The 23,513-nt window shown below is 54.8% G+C and overlaps 5 protein-coding genes across 5 annotated transcripts; 4 read left to right on the top strand and 1 right to left on the bottom strand.

The window, feature by feature from the left end:
- Positions 1-2,976: 2,976 nt before the first annotated feature.
- Positions 2,977-4,695, top strand: INS49_013760 (uncharacterized protein; the record flags this gene model as incomplete). The annotated part of the gene is made up of 2 exons (XM_043174453.1): positions 2,977-4,582; positions 4,664-4,695. The coding sequence occupies 2 exons, from the start codon at positions 2,977-2,979 to the stop codon at positions 4,693-4,695; spliced, it is 1,638 nt and encodes a 545-aa protein (XP_043021398.1).
- Positions 4,696-5,820: 1,125 nt separating this feature from the next.
- Positions 5,821-9,951, top strand: INS49_013761 (uncharacterized protein; the record flags this gene model as incomplete). Its single annotated transcript, XM_043174454.1, has 7 exons — positions 5,821-6,735; positions 6,784-6,972; positions 7,024-7,058; positions 7,254-8,274; positions 8,326-8,468; positions 8,521-9,122; positions 9,188-9,951. 7 exons carry the CDS (start codon positions 5,821-5,823, stop codon positions 9,949-9,951), a joined length of 3,669 nt encoding a protein of 1,222 aa, XP_043021399.1.
- A 3,512-nt stretch (positions 9,952-13,463) lies between these two features.
- Positions 13,464-15,551, top strand: INS49_013762 (uncharacterized protein; the record flags this gene model as incomplete). Its single annotated transcript, XM_043174455.1, has 4 exons — positions 13,464-13,466; positions 13,621-14,214; positions 14,286-15,197; positions 15,291-15,551. The coding sequence occupies 4 exons, from the start codon at positions 13,464-13,466 to the stop codon at positions 15,549-15,551; spliced, it is 1,770 nt and encodes a 589-aa protein (XP_043021400.1).
- A 921-nt stretch (positions 15,552-16,472) lies between these two features.
- On the bottom strand, positions 16,473-16,861 carry INS49_013763 (uncharacterized protein; the record flags this gene model as incomplete). The annotated part of the gene is made up of 2 exons (XM_043174456.1): positions 16,473-16,731; positions 16,824-16,861. 2 exons carry the CDS (start codon positions 16,859-16,861, stop codon positions 16,473-16,475), a joined length of 297 nt encoding a protein of 98 aa, XP_043021401.1.
- Positions 16,862-18,236: 1,375 nt separating this feature from the next.
- Positions 18,237-21,170, top strand: INS49_013764 (uncharacterized protein; the record flags this gene model as incomplete). Its single annotated transcript, XM_043174457.1, has 3 exons — positions 18,237-18,830; positions 18,881-21,094; positions 21,159-21,170. 3 exons carry the CDS (start codon positions 18,237-18,239, stop codon positions 21,168-21,170), a joined length of 2,820 nt encoding a protein of 939 aa, XP_043021402.1.
- Between the last annotated feature and the right edge of the window lie 2,343 nt (positions 21,171-23,513).

The following is a 23,513-nucleotide window of genomic DNA, read 5'->3' on the forward strand; positions in this document are numbered from 1 at the left end:
ATAAAAAATATAATTTAATAAGAAGTATATTTAATATTAATTTATAAAATTTATTTAAGTTATTTTTAATTATATTATATAATATATTTAAGGAATTTTTTAAACCTTTTATTATTAATTTTAAGTATATAATTTAAATTAACTTATATAAATTATATAAATATATTACTTTAGTTCTTAATAATAATATTTTATAATAAAGTTTTTTCTTTATTAATTATTATAAAGCTTAAATAACTTAAATTTATTTTTTTAATAATACTTTTTTTAAATTAATATAAATATATTAAAATTAAATAATAATTAATTATATATTATAATTAAATAAGTTTAATTATTAAAATAAAAATTTAATAATTATTTAAAAAAAACTTACTTTAAAAAAGCTTTTTTAATTTCTTTATAAGATTTAAAAAATATTAATTACCTTTATTAACTTTATAATTTCTTTAAAATAATTACTTATAATTATTTATAAAGCTTAATATAAGTTAAAATAATAATTCTTATTTATTAAGTTTTATAAAAATAAGTAAATAATATTATAATAAAGTTTTATATAAGCTTAAAATCTTAATATTTTATTTTTAATATAATATTATAAGTTTAAATACTTTTTTATACTTTTAAAAAAACTATAATTAAGTTTTTATTAATTAAATTTTTTATAAATAATTTTTAAATTACTTTAAATATTAATTATATTTAAATTATATTTTAAATATATTTATAATAGAAACTTATTAATTTAAAAGTATATATTTTAAAAAACTTTTATAAATATTTAATTATAATTATTAAATATTATATTTTTATATATATTAAAATAAAAAAGGTAAGTTATAAACTTATTAATAAAGTAATTTAAATAATTTTATAAATTAAAAGAATAAATAACTTATCTTTTTACTTTTCTTATAAAAAAACATTAAAAAACTTATAAATTATATATAAGATAGCTATTTAAGGCTTATTAACAAGCCCTTATCTTGCTAAGTAAGCCTTAATAAATATATATATAATAATAATTTAAGCTTTGCTTATTATAATTAATTAACAAGCTTTAACTTTATAAAAATAAGCTTTAACGTAAATATAAATAAAGAGCGAATTTCTTTCTTTATACTTTAAATATAAACCTTATTTAAATACTTTTAACTTTAAAAATATAAAGTAAGCTTATAATAAAAATTAATATAAATTAATATTAAATTTAATTAATTTCTTTATATTAAATAAATATTAAGGTTAGCTAAAGTTAATAAATATTATAAAAGTATGTTATTTATTAATATATATTATTTATTAATAAATTACGTTATTATATTTATAAAATATTAATTAAATAATTTATATAAATAAAAATATTTTTATTAAATATTATATCTTTTTTTATTAAAATTTATAATTTTTATTTATAAATAAGTATATTTTGCTGCGTTTGCACCAAAAAAGGGCTGGGCCGAATCAGGGGGTGGGCCGAATCTGGGCCGGGGACGTTACGGGCTGAATGGCCCTGTGATAATTTAGTCATCCGCATAGCTCCGTGTCAGATCGGTCTCCGAAACCCTGGAGGTCTGGTGCATATATTCAATTGGCCGCTTTGTGATGTTAATGTCAGTATTTAGTAATGATGGGATTCCTCCCGAAAGGCCCAGGCAGCCCACCTTGAGTCTCCTCTGTAGTATCTTATAACCACGCAGCGCCTGTCGTCTTTTGTTTTACAGCCAGTAAACAACCGTCTTCCCACCTCACGTTCACCTTTAACACTGACTTTCTAGACGCGCACTCGGTCAAGCCAACAATGAAAGCAGCAGAACAAGTATCCAGAGATAGCTGAGAGGGTAAATAGAATTACTGCTAGCAAATTCCACCTCCCGGCCAAAAGACCATAATAACCAATCTGCCCATTGGTTATTTCTAGCAGTATATAAAGCCGTACCGTCACAATAGCAAGCAGGCACTCGGTCTGACCCGAGATGAAGCCAAGCAAAAGAGTCGCATTGACCGGGGTGGAATGAATGGGCTAACCATTCCAGACCTCGGATCCGGTCAGGGCAGCCAGTTGAGCGTTTGGGGGGGGGGGGACTTGGTGATTGCCCTCACCGTCCCCATGCCAGCCCATTGGTACAGACCACGCGCCTCACCTCAGAGGTCGTGGTAAATATGGGGTGAGACCAGTGACAATTCACCTGATACTTCCGAGTTCGAGGTAAGCGGCGAGCGAATAAGGAAGGTCCTGTGAGACCTGCAGCCGCCCGTGCAGCAATGCAAAGGGATAAGACACAAGGCTTGGGCTGGACTAGTTTGATTATTAGTCCAAGAAGTCACCTCGCCTGACCGACATGTTCGCCGTCTGGCGCACCCACCAACGAAACTGTTGGTTTGAAGGATCCTTCCCCGCCTGCCCAGATCCTCCTCCTTCGGTTCAAAGATGCCCGCATTTCGGTTGAAAGGCGCCCGTTTCCTCGGTGCAAAGGTTCCCTAGTTGGGTGTTCAGCTCCGTGGCGTCTTGGAGGTCTATCAGACATATCTCCGGTTGGGAGACTTGTGACCATGGGATGAGGCTAGCTGGGCTAGCTGAGAGTTCTTGTCAGGGGTCCAGAACGTCGAGGTGGGCCCATGGGATTGTTCCCCATGGGGATATTGCGGGGACCTTGGGGGAGTGCGGCTAATAGGAACTCGGGTTTGAATTGTGCGAGTTTATCTTGGTATAGTTGCTCAAGTGACGGATGGTTGGTGGACGCCTCCTTGGCGCAAGGTTTGGCAACTTGGCATGGAACAATGGGACCAGACCACCGGGACGAACACGAGCCATAATGCAACATTTGAACGTGCTCATCTCCTGCTCTGTTTCTCCTCTCCTGCTCCGTGTAACTTCTAGGTGAGCTCTCATCCTGTCCTTTACCGGAGTTGTTTATCTTTCACCTCCCGTGGCCGTCGCTGTGAAGGCTGTGAGGATCCGGCACTTACACCATGGCCGATTATGAGAAGGGGCAGGCCGAGCCCGTGGCCAAAGCTGGGCCCGGTTCCGTGAACCAGGCGGAGTATGCCGAGTACAACCCCGACATAGCCCTCGTGGAGGCAGCAGCAGCATCCAGCGAGGCGGAAACAAAGCTCCCTCGCAAGGAGCTCTTCAGCCGGTACTGGCCAGCAGCCGTCTACAGTATGCTCCTCAGCATGGCTTTGGTCATGGAGGGCATGGACGTTGGCCTGATCAACAACTTCTTCGGCCAAAAAGCATACAAGGACAGGTTCGGATGGCCCGATGCGAATGGCAAGCAACACATCCCCAGTTCATGGCAGGCGGCCATTGGCAACGGAAACAACCTGGGCAGTATCATCGGTCTTTTGTTGAACGGCTACTTGCAGTCCCGCTTCGGGAGTCGCAAGGTCTATATGGGATCCATGGCTCTGATGGGTGCCACGATCTTCACCCTGTTCTTCGCCGTCAACGTCCAGATGCTCTTCGCAGCCAACATCCTATGCGGCATCCCCTGGGGAATATTCCAGACTCTGACAACCGCATATGCGGCCGAGATCTGCCCCACGGCCATGCGAGGTTACCTGACATCCTGGGTGTCCATGTGCTGGGGCTGTGGCTCGTTCCTGGCCGCCGGGGTATTGCGTGGATCACTGGGTCTCCCGGGCGACCTGGCATGGCGTGTTCCTTATGCCCTTCAGTGGGTCTGGGTCGTCCCTCTGTTCATCGTCGGCTTTGTGGCCCCCGAGAGCCCCTGGTACCTCGTTCGTCGTGGACGCCTCGAAGATGCCGAGAAGGCTCTGCGCCGCCTCGCGCGCAAGGGCCACTACACGGAGCAGAGCATGGCCGAGACGCTCGCCCTGATGAGGCATACCAACGAGATGGAGAAGATCGAGGCGGCGGGTGCAACCTACCGCGACTGTTTCCGCGGCACCAACCTGCGCCGAACCGGCATCGTCTGCATGGCCTGGATCATCCAGATCCTCAACGGCCAGGCCATCTGCGCCTACGCCGCCATCTTCCTGCAATCGGCCGGCATGCCCCAGGTGCAGGCCTTCAACTTCAACATGGGTATCCAGTCGGTAAACATCGTGGGCACGGCGATTGCCATCTCGCTGATGGGCAGGATTGGGCGTCGCATTTTCTTTTTCTACGGATCATCGAGCATTGGTCTCCTCATGCTGGTCATCGGCATCTTGGGCTTTGTCCCGGGCGCAGACCACGTCGCCATAACCGTGGCTGTCGTCTTGATTCTTGTCAACCTGATCTTCAAGCTGTCTCTCGGCCCCACGACCTACACGATCGTGGGGGAGACGCCCTCGAGCCGTGTCAGGGCGCAGACCATCGTGCTCGGCCGCGCCATGTATGTTGTTGGCCAGATCATCCTGCAGCAGCTCAACCCGCGCATGCTCAACGCGAGCAGCGACGCGTGGAACTGGGGCGCCAAGGCTGGCATGCTGTATTTTGGACTGTGCTGCATCTGGGCCGTCTGGATCTTCTTCTTCCTGCCCGAGACGAAAAACCGCACATTTGCAGAGCTGGACTACCTGTTCCAGAAGAGGGTTCCGGCGCGCCAGTTTTCTTCGCACCCTGTTCACTGTGAGTTGTCCCATCGTTGTGTCTTCGATTGCTTCATCGACCATTAGCGAACGGGCTTTGCTGACCATTGACAAATTACAGTGTTCGAGCTTACCGTGCCTGGCGAGAAGTAGTCGTCATCTCTGCGGGTGGAGTAGAGGGTGGATTATTGTTCTCAGTATTGTCGGGCTCCTATATAACTGTGCAAGCCATTGCAGAGCGATGTAGGCTATCACATAGTCACACTAAGCGGTTGATAGCGAGCCAAAATACCATGTTTTCTTGAAAGAGATTTCTGTTCCTCGAAGAACCCTTCAGAGGCTCGGTCCAAAGACATCGCTCCCAGTGTTCGATGTGGAAGTATGCGTAGGCCGAAATGTGGAGTAAATTCACTGCAGCTATCCATCTCCCTGCCGTCATTTTCATCGTCCAAGGCCTGCATGTGCTCGCCGTTCTGAAGCTCGAACAGGACAAGCAGCCAATCTGGCAACAGGAGTGGCTGTTGGTTTCGTGAGAGAAGCCAATCCAATTGTCAGGGATCGCGCAGAAGTGTTATCCAGAGACCGCAACTGTTGCACCATGAAAAAAGCAGTTTGAAAAAGGGGTTGAGCGTGTGTTGTCTTTGTCCACGATTCTTGGAGTGAGTGATGCAAGGCAGTCAGCAGACCCCTGCCACGCGGGAACCCTCGTGTCACTGGCTGGTGGGGCCTTTGATCCAGACACCCTGCGGTAGAAGCACTAATCCCTGCACGAGCTCAGGTCAGACAGGGCCAAGAAGGCTGGCCCACGGGGTGGAGCGGGCCCACTACGTCGACTGTCAGACACGCTTCCGGCGCGCCCAAAATTTAGGGAGTGGTACACTGGTACACACCCATCATCAGCTTTCAACCTCACCGGCCGTTCTCTTGTCTGCGCATGCCCAACAGGCCCGTCAAAGGCTCACACAGCCACAACCCCCTCGACCATCCGTTTTCCAGCTCTTCGCACCTTCGTAACCCCGTCACCCTCGCGCCGCCCTCCTGGATTTTCATTCTCTCTGCCTTCTGGTCGGCAACGAACCAAACGATAAGACCGTCGAAAGCCACCCCAGCCTCCGACGTGCGGCTGCATCTGGTGACTCTGTCGCGCTTCCGCTTCCCCTGAGCTGCTCTTTTCATGCGATGGACTAGCCGTGCTCTTCATACAAGAGTCTCGCATCAGTGTGGGCGGACCCAGGCAGCACCTCACCGGCCTCAACTGCCAGAGGGACCAGAACGGTAATGGCCACTCTGCACTCAAACGGCGGCTTTGGCTCTGCCGGTGCAAACGGAGCACCACATGGCAATGACAACTCCAGCTTCAACCCCAGTGCCAACGGCGACATCGTCCCAAGAATCCTCGCTGCCCTCGAGGTAGTCTACAACCCACGATCCGCAAACCAGTCCCGCATCGAAGCACAATCTTTCCTCGAGCAGGTCAAGTCCCTTAAGGAGGGCCCCTCGCACGGCTTTACCCTCGCCTCCGACAAGGCGCAGTCGCCCATCGTCCGATACTACGGCCTGTCACTTCTCGAACACTCCATCATTCACAAGTGGGCCGAGTATGACGACCAGGAGGCTGCGTTCCTGAGAGGCTGGGTGCTGGAGCTTGCCCAGCAGGCGACGAGGGAAGACCCCCAGTATATCAGGAACAAGATCGCGCAGCTCTGGGTCGAGGTCGCCAAGCGCTGCTGGGGGGCTGAGTGGATGGATATGGACCAGATGCTCGTGCAGCTCTGGCAGTTGCCTGGCTTTGGCGTGCACAAGGAGTTTGTCCTGTCCGTGCTTGGCTCGCTGTCCGAGGAGATCATCGGCGGAGATGACCCCATTGTCGCAATGCGCGAGAATGTCCTGGACAAGGCCGTCGTTGATATATTCATGCCTGTGTCTGTCTTGGCCGAGGACTTCCCCAACCGCGAGGCCGGCGCGCCTGTTCGCTTCGGCTCCGAAGGCTGGCTTCAGCGCGCGGTGAGTCTGCTTGGCGAGGCTCTGGCATCTGACATCCAGGGCAACGACGAGGCGCGATCAAGCGCCGTCAAGGCGCTCGTGTTGCTTACCATCATTCTCCCGTGGGCCTTCCCCAAATCCGTAATCGTTGCAAGAACCGTCCACTATCTCTATGAAGGCCTTGTCGCGCCTCACGTGGCTGTCCAAAAGGTATGCCGTCCTGCCTGCTGCCTCAACGTACCAGGCTAACTTGCGCAGGCATCCCTCGAAGCCCTGCATGCACTTTACTCCCGGAGCAACTTTGGCGACGAGCAGTTCTCGGCCCTAGTCTTGCCCATGTATGACAAGCCGTGTGTCGAGCGCTTCTCCCAGCTGTTTGCATGGTCCACAGTAGATGCCGATGACATTGACGACGACAAATATTTGTTCGCCAAGAAGTTTTCAGAAGTAAGCGGCGCCTTCACTTGCGATTCGTATTGCCTGTGCTAACGTGTGCAGACAATATCACATCTAGGCAACTACCTCGATCGGAAGTTCAACTTGATTCCTCCAAGTGCCGACATCCAACCCTTCCTTGAATTTCTCCTTCAAGTCGTTCAGAGCCAAAGTCTCGTTGTTTCGATCCCAGTACTCGTCACCTGGACGAGGCTGCTCAGTCACAGGGCACTGGGTCCGTCTATAGTGAAGACACACCTTGTCGGACCCCTGCTAGAGCTGTGCAGCTCCAGGCTGGTCCGATATGAGAGCTTGCCAGAGGAGACCCCAGACCCTACGCTGATCCTCCTGATGGAAGACACGGACACGATCCCGGAGCGCCATGCCTTCCTGGGCAACTACAGACGTTATAGCTCCCAGGTCATCGAGAGCATTGTGGAGCTGACACTCTCAGATGCTATCAACTACATTCTCGGGCAGACTGACACCGTGTTGCAGCACCTATACGACGGACAGCCGCCAATAAATCCGGCCAACTACGTCAAGAGCTCGATGGCCTATCTCCGCGTTGATGCGCAATTCACCGTGATAGAGTCTGCCCTGAAAGGTTACGTGAGATCAAGACCACCGAAGGGTGCCGACCCAGAGCAAATTGAAGCTCAGAAGGCGCAGCTGGATGAGCACCTTGAGGCGTGGTGTAATCGATTGATTGAGATGAAGTTCCAAGACCCGCTGATCCAAAAGCGGCTCCTGCAGCTTCTGGTTGCCTTTTCTACCACTGCTTTGAGGAAGAACAACGGCTTCATGCTCAAGGTGCTCGAACACATCTTGATGACCTGGCCCGCGACGCATCCTGAGCACAGGGCGTTCAATGAGGCAATCAAGGATCTTCAGGCCGAGAGTTTGAATGAGCTTCAACGGCTGGCCTTCAAGATGCCGGACAACCTACTCGGCGTCTACGACCAGTTAGAGGCCAAGATCAACGAGATGAGCGCCTCGGGAACCTTGGACGAGCGGAGACTCGTTAATTACAAGACTTTCCTCTTCATCATCATCCACCGTGCCACCAACATTGACCAGTCAACCCGTATTCAGCGGCTGCAGGCCTTTGTCGAGCCGGTCAAGGCTCAATGGAGAGACGAGAATCTGAAGCGCGCTCTTGCAACATACGAAGGCTTTTGCGAAATGACCGGGCTCGACAAAGCGCAGAGGTATCTGGCGAACCACCGGGTCGATCAGATCTCTGACTGGGGCTCTGTTGAGCTTGATGCCGAAGGTGCTGCTCTGCAGGCCGAGCTGGAGGAGCGCCAGCAGGTAAGCACTGAGAAATTATCACCTTCGTGGTCTAATCTAATCTTGTCACAGTTCTTGCCTCTGCGTGCTACGAAATCCTTCCTGAACTACTCCGTAGACAAGCTCGAGAAGTCCTCGCCATCATATCAAGCATCGTGTGCCCTGTGGCAAGACAGCTTCCCCATCATACTTCCGGAGCTCCTCCAGTTTTTAAGGTCAGCTGTTACTCTGAACTTAGGCATTGTTTACTTGCTGACTCTGGTCCAGCCATGCACACGCATCTGCCAATCCCAGCAACTGGACGCTTCTTCCCAGTGAAATGCAATCTATCGTCGGCCGAGTGCTCACGGATAGGTTTTGGCAAGCCGGCATTTCTGAGGGCAGCAAAGATGATTTCTACGCCAGGGTGATCAATAAGAAGAACACCCTGGAAGGCCTAGCATCATCGATTCGTGGTCAGATCCGCTACATCCGCGAGTTCTGCTACTCGGTTATTTTCTGCATGAGCTGTCTCGAACAACAATTCTACGGATTCGAAGAGCTTCCGGGCCCACTCGCCCACGCCTTGTTCGCGGACTCCCACTGCCTCTCCCCCCATCAACTCATAGCCCTCCTTAACCTGGTCAGGTTGCTGGTGGACGTTTGTCCTGTTGAGCTTCGGCACCACTTCCTGCCCCCGATACTGGCGGGCTGCTTCCAGCGAATGGATGCCAAGATCAAGTCGGAATGGGACAAACTGGAGCAGGCGGGGAACGTCCAGGCGGCTGCGGACGAATTAACGGAGGAAATGAAGGCGGAAAGTGTCCTGCGCCAGCTGACTTACTCTGCGGTCATGATGATTGCGGACTTCCTAGATCCCGCGAGGCTGGGTAAGTGACTACTTACTCTGGATTAAGGTCCCCTCCCCCTGTATCCAGCTGACTCTCTTTTACAGACGCGCTCCCAAAGGACAAGACACAAAACGAGCAAGAGTCTGAGCTTGTACCTCAGCAGCCTTCCCTCCGCAAATTTTGCTTGATGAACTCATCCGTCATCGAGCCGCTTCTGGTTTTTATGGCTCACGCCATCGTCATGCATGACGGCAGGTGTTGTGGAGTCGTGCTTCGTGTGTTTCGATCAATCATACCCGAGTTCCGGAGCACCCACGCGGGCTCCCAAAGACTGCCGCAGGCGGAGGCACCGTCCAAGCATGCATCCACCACCGACAACTTCCCGATCCCCGAGGATACTGCGAATGCTGTTAGAGAGTTCATCTCGACGGACGTTCTCAAGGCGTGCATCACCTCCCTGCACGATCCGTACTTTGTGGAGCTGCAGCGTGAACTTGGAAACGTCATGGCGGCCGTTATTTCCAATTACAGCCCGCTTACACAGACGCCACGCGATGTGCTGTGCTCGCTTGGGAGTATCAAGCTCGAAGAGGTGGATGGTTGCATCGCAAACATTGGCCGTGCCGTGTCCAACCCTCGGCAACAACGCGGGCACATTCTTGATCTGCTCAAGGACCTCAAGGGGGTGAGCATCTCGGAGATGGGCAAGCTGCAGAAGAGCTCTGATCCGTCAGGCTTCAAGAAGAAGTCGTCCGGCCGAAGCAAGATGGCACAAGAGTTTATGACGGCCCCGGCGTCGAACGGTCGACCAATTGCCAGGCGGGACTCGCCGGATCTCAGCGGTGTGGCGGGCCTGTTCGACGGTTGAGAACTGCACTGCAGCGGGCTTCGCACGGGTAGGGGATGGCGAAGAGTGGTGTGGGAAGGGCCGGAGATGACCAGTGGCAAGTGTCGTCTGATTTTCCCGCGTGCACTCTGCCGGGAAACCTCTACATAGTGACTTGTGTAGCTAATTGTACGGTTGGTACTGCTGGCGACTGTGTCGTCGTCATCAGGAGTGCGTGCCAGCTTTCTCAGCAACTTCTCGGCACCTTGACCACCATGATGCGGTGAGATGTGCAGGCAGATTGCGGTCCAACCGCATATTTTCGCCGAGTTGACATTCACAGACCATTGTGCTTGCTTCTTTGGGCCTGCGCGGACACCACATTTGCGCTCCTGTCACCTCATATCGTGGGATTCCTCACGCCATATTTCTTATCGCCCCGCTAGTGACCCTGCATGCCTCTGCTCGTCGCCGAGTACCCATTGGCACCGTCTGTGCTACCTGTAATGGCTGCTGCAGGAGGACGGCGATTGTCTCCCGTAGAATTGATATCAGGCCGACAAGGTCCTATCGCCAGGGCCCCTGAGAGCAAGAAAAGCAATGATCCCGGCATAGGCCGGAGTTTACCGAAGGGAAACAACAGGCGAGAAGCGCTCTCGCGAGATCCTATCCGTTTAGGTTGGTCAGTCTTGTCGCTGACAAGCAGATCGCCGCGACGTCAACAGCGCCGTGGGTGAAGGTGCAGCACTCGCAGCAAAAGTCGTGGGTGGCGCAGGCTTTCCCTCGTGCGCCTCGCTGCCGATCAAACGCCATGCGCTGGGAGGATGCCGTGGGCCTGGATCTTGGGGCGAACACATCGACATATTGCCGTTTTATCTCCACGTACACAAGCCGGGTAGGCCAGTCCAGGGCAGGTCCCTCGGGTGGTCGACCCGGGTGGCCCATGGATACTCCCGCAGTGGCGGACCAATTGCCAGACCGGTCAGCGTCCGTCTGGCTTATGTGATCATGCGGAAAGGGGGGAATGTGGAGGAAAGGAAAGCCACATGCGAGATCTTGGACGCTACGCTGCCGCATTCCAGATCGCTGGGTTCGGACCATGTCGTTGTGCGACGCTCCTTTCTGCTGCTTTTTTGTTTCCCGTGCATGCTGCGGCCGTCAACTGACTTGTGCGCTTGTGATGCCAGGGATGCTCAAGAGCGCGGCGCTGGCCGTCGTGCCGCGACCAGACGACAAGACGACCAGACGTGAACACGGCGACACGCTGCCGGAATGGGACGTGGTGACCCTTGCGCCCGGCGCCGAAAGTCTCCCACATGTGCCTGATACGGACAGATGGGGACGTGGTGTTTCTCCCCGGCCTCCACCTGATGCACAGCATACCCACTCACACCCGTTGGGCGTGGTGGAGCGGTGGAGTTGGGCTGGCGATTGTGGAACTGGTGGAGTCGTCCTCCACGGCCTCGTCGGGGAATTTTAATCTTTCACAGGGAGAGGGAGGCCAGAGCAACGCCCGATGGCACGTCCTGACTCTGGCTTCTGGCCCTTTCGAGCCTCGCGTGGCCTCGCGTAGCGTCGTGCGGTGGACCCTCGACAGCATCAAGGTTGCAAGCTGCTCCCGGCGGTCCACTGCCCGCCGCCTTGCGGCTGTCGTCGTCTGGTCGTTGTTCGGACGCATGTAACGGCGCTCGTCACTGCCAGCCAGTGCCAGGTTGGGCCAACGTCGTGTTTCCTCCGAGTGCGACCTTGTTACTCGTGAGGCTCGGGAGAGGCTGCCAGTCAGGGGCCTCACCATCGCGCTTGGCAGCCGCCATTTGTTTCGACTGTCTGTCAAAGCGCAAATGTCGGTTCTTGCCCGATCAGTCATCACCCTCTTCACCTGTCTCCCCTCTCCTTGGCCTCTCCCTGCCTCTCTCTCCCCGCCTCTTCCCGCGCACACAAGAAGCAAATGCCTGGTCAGGTACGAAGGATCAGCATCTAGTGCCTGCTCCTTGGGTTGCTTGGTAAAGGCCCAGAAAGGCCCAGCAGCAATGCCAACCAGCCTAGCCGGCAGTCATCTACCATGCGGGCCAGGTGGCGCTTCCACTCACAATCGTGCTTGTACCTGTTGGACCACCAGACCACCAGTTCCCTCCTCCTCTCCACTGCCACTCCCTGCCTTCTGCGCTGTCTCTCGGGCTTGGAATAGCATCCTCGACACGCCCCCTCATCTCCAAGCCCCGTGCTGCTGCAGCTGCTCCAGTTGCCACAGCCGCTCCATTGTCAAAGAGCAAGCCTATCTATTGCGACTTCAGCCTAGTCCGCCCTGCCTTCTCAGCTCAACCTTGCGGCTACGCTACTGTTGTCAGGAACGCGCCGCGGCCCAGAGATGAACTTTCTGCTTTTCCTCCACCGTGGTACGGCAGCTCTGAGCGCGACGCCAACGCCTTGTATTCATGAGGGCGTCCAAGGGATAAGAGGGGCAGCGGGGAGGGGGGCCACTTGACCGGTGCCATGAGGGCGTTGCATTGCTTCGACGGCCTAGTCGCCCGGGGGGCTCGTCGAGCTGGGGATATCCTTACCCATCCTTACCCTCAGAGATGCAGGCCCTCCTCGCTCGTTAATGCTACCATGCTACATAATGCCCATGAGATGCCCTCCATCGTTTCAGCCCTCTTTCTGATACAGTTCTGTCTGAACCATCTCTTGAGGCATCCAGCAAGCCTGTACACCGCGCTCATTCCCTCGGACCTGTCCGCTGTGCCCTGCCCTCTGTACTGCTGTGTTGTCGCGGTGCGCCCTCGAGACTTGTCCATCCGTCTCGTCCCAGTGCAATTCCCCAAGTCGATGTCCAGGCTGCATTAGCCTCGAATCTTTCTATATTCTCCTGCCTTCTCTGCCCGGGATCCGGTCCGGCGCTACCTGCCAGTCTGCCATTCCCGCGTGTGTGAAAGCCCGCCGGTAGTCCACTACTACTTCGTCCTATCATCTTTGCGTCGATCGAAACAACCACTCTCTGCCACTCCAGACGGCCCAGAGAAACCTCGGCCTTGGTGCCCCAGTCCCCAAGACATCCCCGATTTCTTCCATTCTTGGTGTCTGGTGTCATTCCTCCTGCACAACTCCGTCCCGCTTCTCCTGGACTCTGATTCTTGGACCTTCAACTTGCATCTTACCACCAATTTGTGGGGTTATCTGTTTCTGGCCTATAGCTCAGTCACGAATGATCGCCCGTCAACAAGAGGTACGGTCAGTTTCAGCGTCTTCATTCGCCGCTCATACTCCGTCGATCGCGCACGCCCCTGCTTGAGACGTCCCTTCGACTAGCGAAGGGCACACCACCACGGCGTACTCCCGTTGTCATCTCTGGACCCCAACCTCGGAGCGAGAATACATACATACAATACCTTGACGTGCCGGCGCTGTATCCTCCTTGTTAAGTACTGGCTGGACCCCCGAGAATTTGGATATTGCAAAGCGCGGCCAATTTCCCTCGGAATCATCCTGCTCGCCCCGGATTGTAAACACGCAACTCTCATCGCCACCTGCCTGGACACGGTCGGTGACTCGCCATCATGGTTTACTGTGGGAAGCCCTCAAGGGGCTGTCAGATGTGTCGCACAAGAAGAATAAAGGTTGGTTCGCTCATGGGCAATCGACGCCACAGCCCAATTCTCCGAACCCTCGATGCGCGAGCGTATTCTCCGATACTGACGCGGACGATCCATGTAGTGCGACGAGGCAAAGCCAACATGCAATCAGTGTGCCAAGTCACGACGACAATGTCCTGGCTACAAGGACGAGTTCGACCTGGTGTTCCGCAATGAGACCAAGGCCACGGAGAGGAGGGCGCAGAAGGCCAACAGGAAAGGGTCGGTCGCCTCGTCGTCCTCGGACAGGAGCAGCATCGCCAGCTCCCCGTCGTCGATCGAGTCGCTGTCGCCCATCGCCAAGGAGTTTGTCAGGTCACCCACCGGCGAGAGCATCTCACCACTGCTCAGCATCCCCACCGACCAACTGGCCTCGTGCCACTTCTTCTCAAACTTCATCCTGGTGCCGCGGCAGGGCAGCACCAGGGGCTTCATGGATTACCTGCTGCCCCTGATGAAATCGGAAGCCCAGAACAGCCATCTCCAGCACGCCTTCAATGCCTGCTCATTGGCTCACCTGGGCAACCGTGTGAGGTCGACTTCTGAGGATATCCCCGACAAGGCGCTGTCAGAGTACACCAAGGCCTTGGCGGCAACACACACAGCGCTGAAAGACCCGGAGGCTTCAAAAACAGACGGCACGCTTGCGGCGGTCCTGTTACTGGGGTTGTACGAGGTAAGCCTGCGCCGAGCGCTGTGAAAAAGATCAGGTCGTCGACAGTACTAACAGGTCATTTCTACCAACAGAACATAACAGCAAAGGAGATGGGGATGTTCTCGTGGGGATCACACATTGAGGGAGCCATTTCACTCGTGAAGCAACGCGGGCGCAAGCAACTCAGGACCAAGACCGGGCTGCTCCTGTTCATCGCGGTGCGCACGCAGATGATCATCCACACGCTGACATCGGGCAAGGCGCCCATCATGGGGGTGGACTGGTGGATCAGCGACGCGGTCAAGGACTCAAGCGCGGCCGAGTGCCAGAAGATTAACATCAAGACGTCTGAGCTGCGGGCCGAGGTGACGAGGCTGATGACGACGGTTGCGCGGACGCCCGAGAACATCGAGCTGATGCTGACGCTGATCCGGCGGGCGCAGACGGTGGACCAGGAGTGTGTGCGGTGGATGAAGAACGTGCCCGACAGCTGGGGGTACAAGTCTGTGGCGTGGGAGGACAGCGTGCCCAGCGGCGACTTCAGCAGGGCCGAGGTGTTCCCGGGACGCGTCGACGTCTACCGCGACTTCTACATCGCCAGCGTGTGGAACATGGTGCGCGTGACGCGGCTCGTGCTGGCGTCGGTCATCGTGCGCTGCGCCGCGTGGGTGTGTTCGCCCGTCGACTACCGCACGACGCCCGAGTACGCGACCGCCGCGAGGACGTGCGTCGACACCATCACCGACATCATTGCCAGCGTGCCCTACCACCTCGGCTGGCACCTCAAGCCCGAGAGGAAGCACCTGCTGGAGAAGCAGCTGAGCGGGTTCGCGTGCGGCGACGACGACTCGCTCAAGGGGTTGGCGGGCTACTTCCTGACGTGGCCGCTGGGGTGCGTCCAGAGCCAGGACTACACGACGGACGCGCAGAGGAGCTGGCTCAAGGGGAGGCTCAAGTACATCGCCGACGAGCTGGGCGTCAAGTACGCGCACATCCTGTGCCAGGTGAGTTAACAGTCCCGAGGTCTTGGATTCTCAGATATATGTGTATGTTCTTCTCTGGACGTTTTACTGACCAGAAACTTCCCCTTCAAACAGCTCAACGTGCGCATACCATCCATGCTGATCCGCAGGGACGGGCTCATGGCGCAGCCGTACCCGATGGCGCACAACTTCGTCAAGCTCATGTCGGCGCGGTACGCGCCCCCGACGGCCGGCTACACGATGAACCCGCTGCAGCAGCGCGAGGCCATGATGAAGGAGCAGTTCGAGAGTAAGAGGAAGGAGCTCCTACAGAACGCGTCCAACAACGCCGGGCCGGGGGTCGAGTACGTCGCCAAGAGCTGGCTGAGCGTGTGAGAGGAGGGGAACCCACCCGCTGGAGTCGGTTGACCGTGTCTGATACGTACACCTTCAACTTGTCGGGCTGTCTTTGTACGTGAGGGTGTGGTATTGTTCTGATGCATGTCTCAGGACATTTTGTTTTCTTGGGCAGGCTTGGCTTTGGAGTATGTTTTTTTATTGGTACTGGGAGAGGAAGCATCTTAAATGTCTTTGAAGACGCACCCGCTGTGGTGGAGCACCGTCGGTATCCAGGGAGGGCTCACTCGAGAGAACGTACTGGACGTGGGTGACCCCATTCCAGGAGAATCGGGCCACGCATGGAAATGACTGTTGAACAATTGCTTGGCTAGCCTTAGAGGGCAGGCAGGGTGAGTCTCCCGGAAACTGTCAGCATATGGGTTGGAGTTGCTTCGGGCTTACATAGTCGGTCCTTATCCTTGAATGACCGCTGAGTTCACAAATTCTTACATAGTGTCATGACTGCGGGCGTCTATTCGCACATGGATATGGCAAAAGCAGATGTAGGAAAATTAATACAGGCCGAATTTCTACTGCAACAGATGATGCAGTAATTCCGCTTGTCAGCTGTGAAACGCATTACTACCACTGCCGTGCTGCCTAGGTATGCAAATTACCCGGCCGCGGTGCGGGTTGAATGATGGCGTGAATGGATAGACGGGCACTTGCACACATGCTTTGCTTCCACAGTCAGTCCAGTAGTATCATGAACTGATTCAAACCGTGCTTTTGATTAAGCCAGCATCCATCTCCTGAAAATCATCGAGACCAGTTCCCAAGCAGGTCTGCCTGCATTGCTAGGCTAAATGAACCACGCTTCGTAGACGAGCTGGACTTTCTACCTTGAAAAACCTCAAGACACCTAGCTGGGTATCGGTCGGCCTCGACCGCCGTGGGAGTCTGAGTGACAACCCTTGGTCACTTGTTCTTCTTGCCAGACTTGTCCGACGACAGGTTCCACGCATTGACGACCCAGCGCTGGGTGGCATCGACCTCCTTCTCGCTCTCGACCTGCTTGACGCCGACCTTGAGACCGTCCTTGGTCCAGACCACGTTCTTCTTGCCCATGCGCTCCGACACGTTGCCGCTCATCTTGGTGGCGCTCTGGTAGACATGGTAGCCCACAAAGACGAGGCCGGCCACGACTAGGATGAATATTATGAGAGGGACAAGCTGGCTGTACGTATGCAATCGGGGCAGAGGTTAGCTTTTGGGCAATGTGACGAGCGAGTTCGCCTTTGCTGAGTGGGTAGGACTTGCCGGAGCAACGAGGGGGGCGGTTGAGGCTTTGACTTCCCCCAGGCCATGATGTCCTGGTTTGTCCGACGGGCGGCTGCGCGCTGGCAATGACTCGAGAGGCTCGGCTGCGGTCCCAGGTACCCCGTGGCTCCGTTCGCCGGATGCGCAGTGCCCAGGTGTCAAATGTGGGCTGCGGAGGGGATCGCCAGGGGATCGGACAGCGGCGAGGAGCCCGAAGGACGGCTTTCCGATTCGACTGGCCGACAAATGTGATAGATCCACCCGAGGCCAGCAGCAGCAGCAGCAGCAAGAACAGCCTTATCGCTGAATTTCAAAGACAAGGAAGGATCTGGATTTTGAGGCGCCCAGGGTTGATCGAGGTACGGTATGTCTTGGATGCTGTGTTCACGGAGAAAGAACAGCTTCGACAAGGAGTAGCCTGCCTTAAGTAAACGCCCAGAGTGCTTCGCTGTGGTATGGACACGGCTAGTCGGCTCAGGTCGCCCATCAGGTCGGCCAAGGTGGCTGAAGGGACCCCTGGGAAATTGTGAGGGGGACCTTGCTTTCCTCAATACCAACTGAACGAGGCCCTCTGCCCCGCCTGCCCCAAGGCCCAAGAGCCCGCCCGCCTGCCTCAAGACCTCCGCCTAATCACCGTCCGTCCCCTCGGATCCATTCGTTGAAGCTCGGGCCAGCGCTGGCTGAGACCCCGCATCTGCCGAGCTGCCTGCTACAAGGCCGGGCAGGCTGGGCAGGCCGCTGCTCCCCTCTTTACCTTGGGTGCCTCAGTACTCCCTGGCCACGTGACCGATCACATGAATTCGGCTCCACCCCCTCCAGCTGCTGCAAAGGCCAGCAAGGCTCGAGGCTGCCAGGTGGAAGGTGGGAGGGTGGAGGCTGGACCAGGCATGACGCCCGCCTGCGAAAGTCGCTGCTAGCTGTCAGGGTCAGGCGTAGCATTACCTAGCCTCACCTCGAGAGTCTCGGTCTCAGACTCAGGCTCGGGCTTGAGCTGGCTTGGTCAGACCGGAACAAGAGACATTCTGTCCTCTTTGCCATTTTTGCGCATCCCAATCGTCTCCCTCTGCACCGTATCTGGTCCACAGACTGGTTTCATCCACCTGTCCCGTCCACCCACTCGGTTGCCGGGTTCCCAAGGTTGATCTGTCCCGGCCCAGCACAGCTTGTCATTGCACCTCCCAAACAGGAAAAGGCCAGACCTCCAGAGCTGCCACCTACCTGTCAACGTCGACCAGAGCGTCACAGCTGCTCCAACCACCCCTCGACACCACAACGCCCTCCCCCGTGTAACACACACGACTCCGTCACGGGCAGTCATTCATTTCTCGTCGGTCTAGCATCCACTGCAATTGTGTTAGGCACTGCCAGAGAACATTAGTGCGGCTGAGCATCGTCCTGTCCTGCACCGCCTCCGGCGCGATCATGTCGGCACCCAATGACTACGGCCAGCAGGCCGCATTTCAACAAGGTCAACAGGTCCCCTACGCTGATGATGGCCAAGCTTACGCGAACCCCGCTGGCTCACCTCCCCCTCAAGCGACCCAGCAACCTGGCGAGGGGCAAGGCAAGAAGAAGAAGAGAGCCTACGCTGCCCAGGCCTTCGATGTCGGCAGCGGTGCGAATGCTGCCGTAGGAGGCCAGCTCCCAGGCGGCGGACAGTTCGGCACTCCTCAGCCCATGGCTGCTGGCTACGGATACCCAGGTCAGGACGCACAACCTCAGCCTGCCCCTTACGGCGCTCCCCAGACATACGGCTCGCCGGCCCCTGCTACCCCGGGCTTCCAGCCGCCAGACGCCTATGGCGCTCCCGCGCCTGGTGTAGGTGGCATCACGCAGGGCATGGCAGGCATGCAGATGGGACCAGGACAGGGACAGCCAGCGCCCCAGCAGATGCCGCCTCAGGCCCAGCCTCGCATCGGGCCCCTCAACCAGCTCTATCCAACAGACCTCTTGAACCAGCCCTTCAACGTATCCGAGTTGGACTTGCCGCCGCCTCCGATCATTCTGCCCCCGAATGTAGGTCCGCCACGAGCCCAAGCCCTTGCAGAAACTGACCAGAAGCACAGTCCAGCTGTACTCCTTCCCCGGAGGCGAACTGCCCCCCGAAGTTCATTCGATCCACGCTCAACGCCGTGCCCACGACGCACTCCCTCCTCAAGAAGTCCAAGTTGCCGTTCGCCCTTGTCATACAGCCATACACATCGCTTCATGACCTGGACGACCCGGTCCCTGTCATCCAAGACCAGGTTATTTCTCGCTGTCGGAGGTGCCGGTCGTACATCAACCCATACGTCACCTTCCTCGACCACGGGCACAGATGGCGCTGCAACATGTGCAACCTCTCGAACGACGTTCCTCAGGCCTTTGATTGGGATGCCGCGGCTCAGAAGAGCGTCGATAGGTGGCAGCGCGCAGAGCTGAACCATTCTGTGGTGGAATTCGTCGCGCCCCAGGAGTACATGGTTCGACCCCCGCAGCCTCTGGTCTACCTCTTCTTGTTCGACGTGAGCTACGCGGCTGTGTCCACGGGGCTCTTGGCGACAAGTGCGCGGACGATTCTGGACAGTCTCAACAGGATACCCAATGCGGACCGTCGCACTCGCCTCGGTTTCGTGGCCGTGGACTCCAGCCTGCATTATTTCTCAATTCCCAAGGATGCCGACGAGAACGGCGAGACGAGCATGCTTGTTGTCAGCGACCTTGAGGAGCCCTTCATGCCAGTGCCTACGGAGCTCCTGGTGCCCCTGTCAGAGTCGCGACAGAGCATCGAGAATTTCCTGACAAAGCTTCCGGACATGTTTGTCAACAACCAGAACAATGGATCTTGCATGGGATCGGCTCTGCGATCTGGCCACAAGCTGATCTCCCCGCTTGGAGGTAAGATCGTTGTCCTCAGTGCCTCACTGCCGAACCTGGGCCACGGCAAGCTCGAGATGAGGGAGGACAAGAAGCTTCTGGGCACCTCCAAGGAGAGCAGCTTGCTCCAGACCGCAAACAGTTTTTACAAGAGCTTCGCCGTCGAGTGCTCCAAAAATCAGGTTTCAATCGACATGTTCCTGTTCTCCTCGCAGTACCAGGACGTCGCATCGCTGAGTAACCTTCCACGGTACACCGGTGGTCAAACGTGGTTCTACCCTGGGTGGAATGCTGGACGACCCGAGGATGCCATCAAATTTGCATCTGAATTCAGTGACTACCTCTCGTCTGAGATCGGCCTGGAGGCTGTGCTGAGGGTGCGCGCCACTACTGGTCTGAGGATGAACACCTTCTACGGCAACTTCTTCAACCGGAGTTCGGACCTCTGCGCATTCCCGGCCTTCCCCCGCGACCAGTGCTATGTCGTCGAGGTCGCCATCGACGAGACATTGTCCAAGAGCATGATCTGCATGCAGGCCGCCGTTCTTCACACGACGTGTAATGGCGAGCGCCGCATTCGTGTCTTGACATTGGCCCTACCCACCACCCAGAGCTTGGCAGATGTGTATGCTTCTGCTGACCAGTGCGCCGTCACCACGTACTTCAGCCACAAGGCAGTGGAGAGGGCGCTGAGCAACGGTCTGGACTCTGCCCGCGACTCCCTGCAGACCAAGATCATCGAGTTACTACAGACCTTCAGGAAAGAGTTGGCCGGCGGCAGCATGGGCGGTGGTCTACAGTTCCCCGCCAACCTGCGCGGCCTGCCAGCCCTCTTCCTTGGGCTGATCAAGAACGTGGGTTTGCGGAAATCAGCGCAGATCCCCTCGGATCTCAGGTCCGCAGCCCTATGTCAGCTTTCGACGCTACCTCTGCCGCTGTTGATGCAGTACATCTACCCCCGGCTGTACTCGTTGCATGACATGCCCGACATTGCGGGCACTCCAGATCCCGAGACAAGCCAGATTGTTCTGCCACCTCCTCTGAACCTCTCGTCTGAGCGTTTCGTATCATATGGCCTGTATCTCATCGATGACGGCCAGACGCAGTTCCTGTGGGTCGGACGGGATACGGTGCCCGCCCTGCTCCAAGATGTGTTTGGGGTTGCCGACCGGACGCAGCTCCATGTCGGCAAGGGAACATTAGCAGAGCTGGAGAACGACTTCAACGAGCGTGTGCGCGCGGTCATCCAGAAGAGCAGGGACTACAGGTCTCGCGGTGTGGGCAGCATCATCCTGCCTCACCTCTACATTGTCCGTGAGGACGGCGAGCCGAGCCTGAAGCTCTGGGCGCAGACGTTGTTGGTGGAGGACAGGGCAGACCAGGGGATGAGTTTCGCGCAGTGGATGGGAGTGCTGCGAGAGAAGGTACAATTCTGAACACCGCCCTGGCCCAGTCCGTCTGGTCGCCTGCTGACAAATTTATGGCTAGGTCGTCCAGTGATGCAACCACGAGCGGCATGTTTTAAGTAGCGATAACAATTGTATAGATTCCCAACAGCATCTCTGAAAGGGCCCCTGAAAGTGGTGTTGGGAGGAGGAAGACAGCTTCGTGCAATCTAAGCAATGACCAACTGATGTGGTCGCCCGGCCTCGGGTCCGTGCCGGCCGGCCAAGGTCAAGCTGGCCCGGCGGGGATCCGGCCCTTAGTAATGAGACGAAATCATGCAGGAAACAAAATCATGTGCCGTGTTTCGAACTCAGATGCATGCATGCATATATGCACTAGCAGACTGCCCGGCCACAGTACCGGCGACCCATGCGTACGTAGCTCAGTGAGCCCTCCGGGCCGGATCCGACACCATACGGCCACAGAGGCGGTCCGAAACGGAGGCCAAGGGCCCCGTGGATCCCCTTGTTTACAGGCAGACGGTGACCGCTTCCAAGGTGGCGATGGCAGGTCCGTTATTAGCAGGTGCATGAGGTCACTGGGCCTTGGGGAAGGGCCGCCCTGTGGCTGAGCGGATATGCTTCGAGACTCAACCAAGCACGCCCGGTAAGCAACAGCCTCAATCCACAAGACCGGCGCCCCAAACGTGGCCGCAAGGCGGAAGGACTTGGTTGCCCTCCTTCCGGGCCCGTCATCCCAAAAATAGAAGTCCCGCGTACGGCCCAGCAGAGCAGGACAAAGGAGGACACAGCATTTTGCGATGCAGGTGAGAATGCGGCGGTGGGCCACTACTGTAGCGTATTCAGCAACAAAGGAGACCCCGTTTTCAAGCAGGGCAGGACGGGGGGCCGGCCACAATATTCTGTGGCTCGTGGACGGGACCGCGGTGGATGAAACGGCCACGAGGGACCAATGGTGCGCTGAAACACACGCGCCCAGCAGCCCACGGCTGGCGCGTAATCTGGGCGTTGGTTGGGCGGTGGGGCTCAGTCACACCTGGGACCTGACGGCACTTGTCTGATTAGCTAGGGCTGGCTGCTGGCTGGCAAGTGGTTTGTGAGGGTCGGCGTGTGCGTTGGGAGAGCTCGGCTGCGTCTTCCATGCGCTGGCGGCTGTGGTTGGCTGGGAGGGAGGGCATGGCTCTGGATGGTGCAGTCCCTCCTGAATGACACCTACGATAATCGGGAATGTATCGATGGATTTGCCGTGGATCGCGCGGATTCTAGACCATCTACTCTACTGTGCCTGTCTCGCTTCACCTGGGCTGACGGCGCCCCTGCTGACAGGAGGGCCCTGACCGAATGAATGAGGTGTACGGATCGAGACAAAGGAGTTGCAAGCCAGCCCAGCCAGCCGTCCAGCCGTCCGTTCCAGGCCCGGGAACGACGGGCACTGCAGACAGTCGGGCTCAGTTGGTAAGCGAGCACTAAGTGAGTGGGCAAGTACCCAGGTAGGTGCTATGTATGTGCTATATGTGCCATGCATGTGTGCAAGTGGGCGACGGGATGGTGAGATTGGGCTTGGGAGGCGGCCCATGAGCCCGGTCGCACTGCTCAAACGGGAATGGAGGAGGGCCAGCTGCCCACAGCCCAGCACCATATTAAGACGGGTTGGTTCATTGTCTTGTTTGAGGCCCCCCTGGGACCTGAACCTGGAAGGGGCCATGAGAAAGAAGAGGAAGATAGATCTATCTTATGTCATTTAGCAGAGTCTCAAGTCAATTCTTCTGCGGTGCCTCCTCTTGTAGTCCGTCTCTGCGGCTGTGATCCACTCACTACATATTATTGTTGTCTGCCGCCGTATAAGCCAGGCCCGTTGCCCGTTTCTGTCGATCTGCTACCACCCAGTAGGTTCTGCTCTGCCAACCGAGTACGGATACATAGACCGGACCAGACCAGACCAGACCACGGGCACCAAGAACACGGGACACCCCTCTCTCAAAGGAAACCAACCTCGAACCCTTTCTTTCCCACTCCCGTCTTCTCTCACCTCGGGTTTCTTGACCTGACCTGACCTGACCTGATCTGACCTCACCTCACCTCACCTCACCTCGCCTGCCCATCGAGTCTCGTCCCCTCCCCGCAAGGAGCCAATCGTTGTGACGGTGTTCCTGGATATTCGTTCGGCTTCGTCTCGAGTTCGCCCGCCCTTCCCCCCCCCCCCAGCTGCAAGCTGCAAGAAAAAGAGGTTTGTACATTCCAGCTTGTTCTCTTCCTCGCTTGGCCCCCCCCCCCAGTCGCAGTCCCAGTGTCAGTCCCAAGTTGGGATCCGAGAAAACCACCCCCCAGCACAACCCCAGCTGCTCCACTCAGGAGTCGCGACTGTATCGGACGAAGAATACAGTTATCTCGGCCCGCAGCTCTGTTACAGGACCCCCTCGCTCCTCTGCCCCCTTCC

The sequence above is a fragment of the Diaporthe citri genome (assembly GCF_014595645.1).
Source record: "Diaporthe citri strain NFHF-8-4 chromosome Unknown scaffold_7, whole genome shotgun sequence".
NCBI lineage: Eukaryota > Fungi > Ascomycota > Sordariomycetes > Diaporthales > Diaporthaceae > Diaporthe > Diaporthe citri.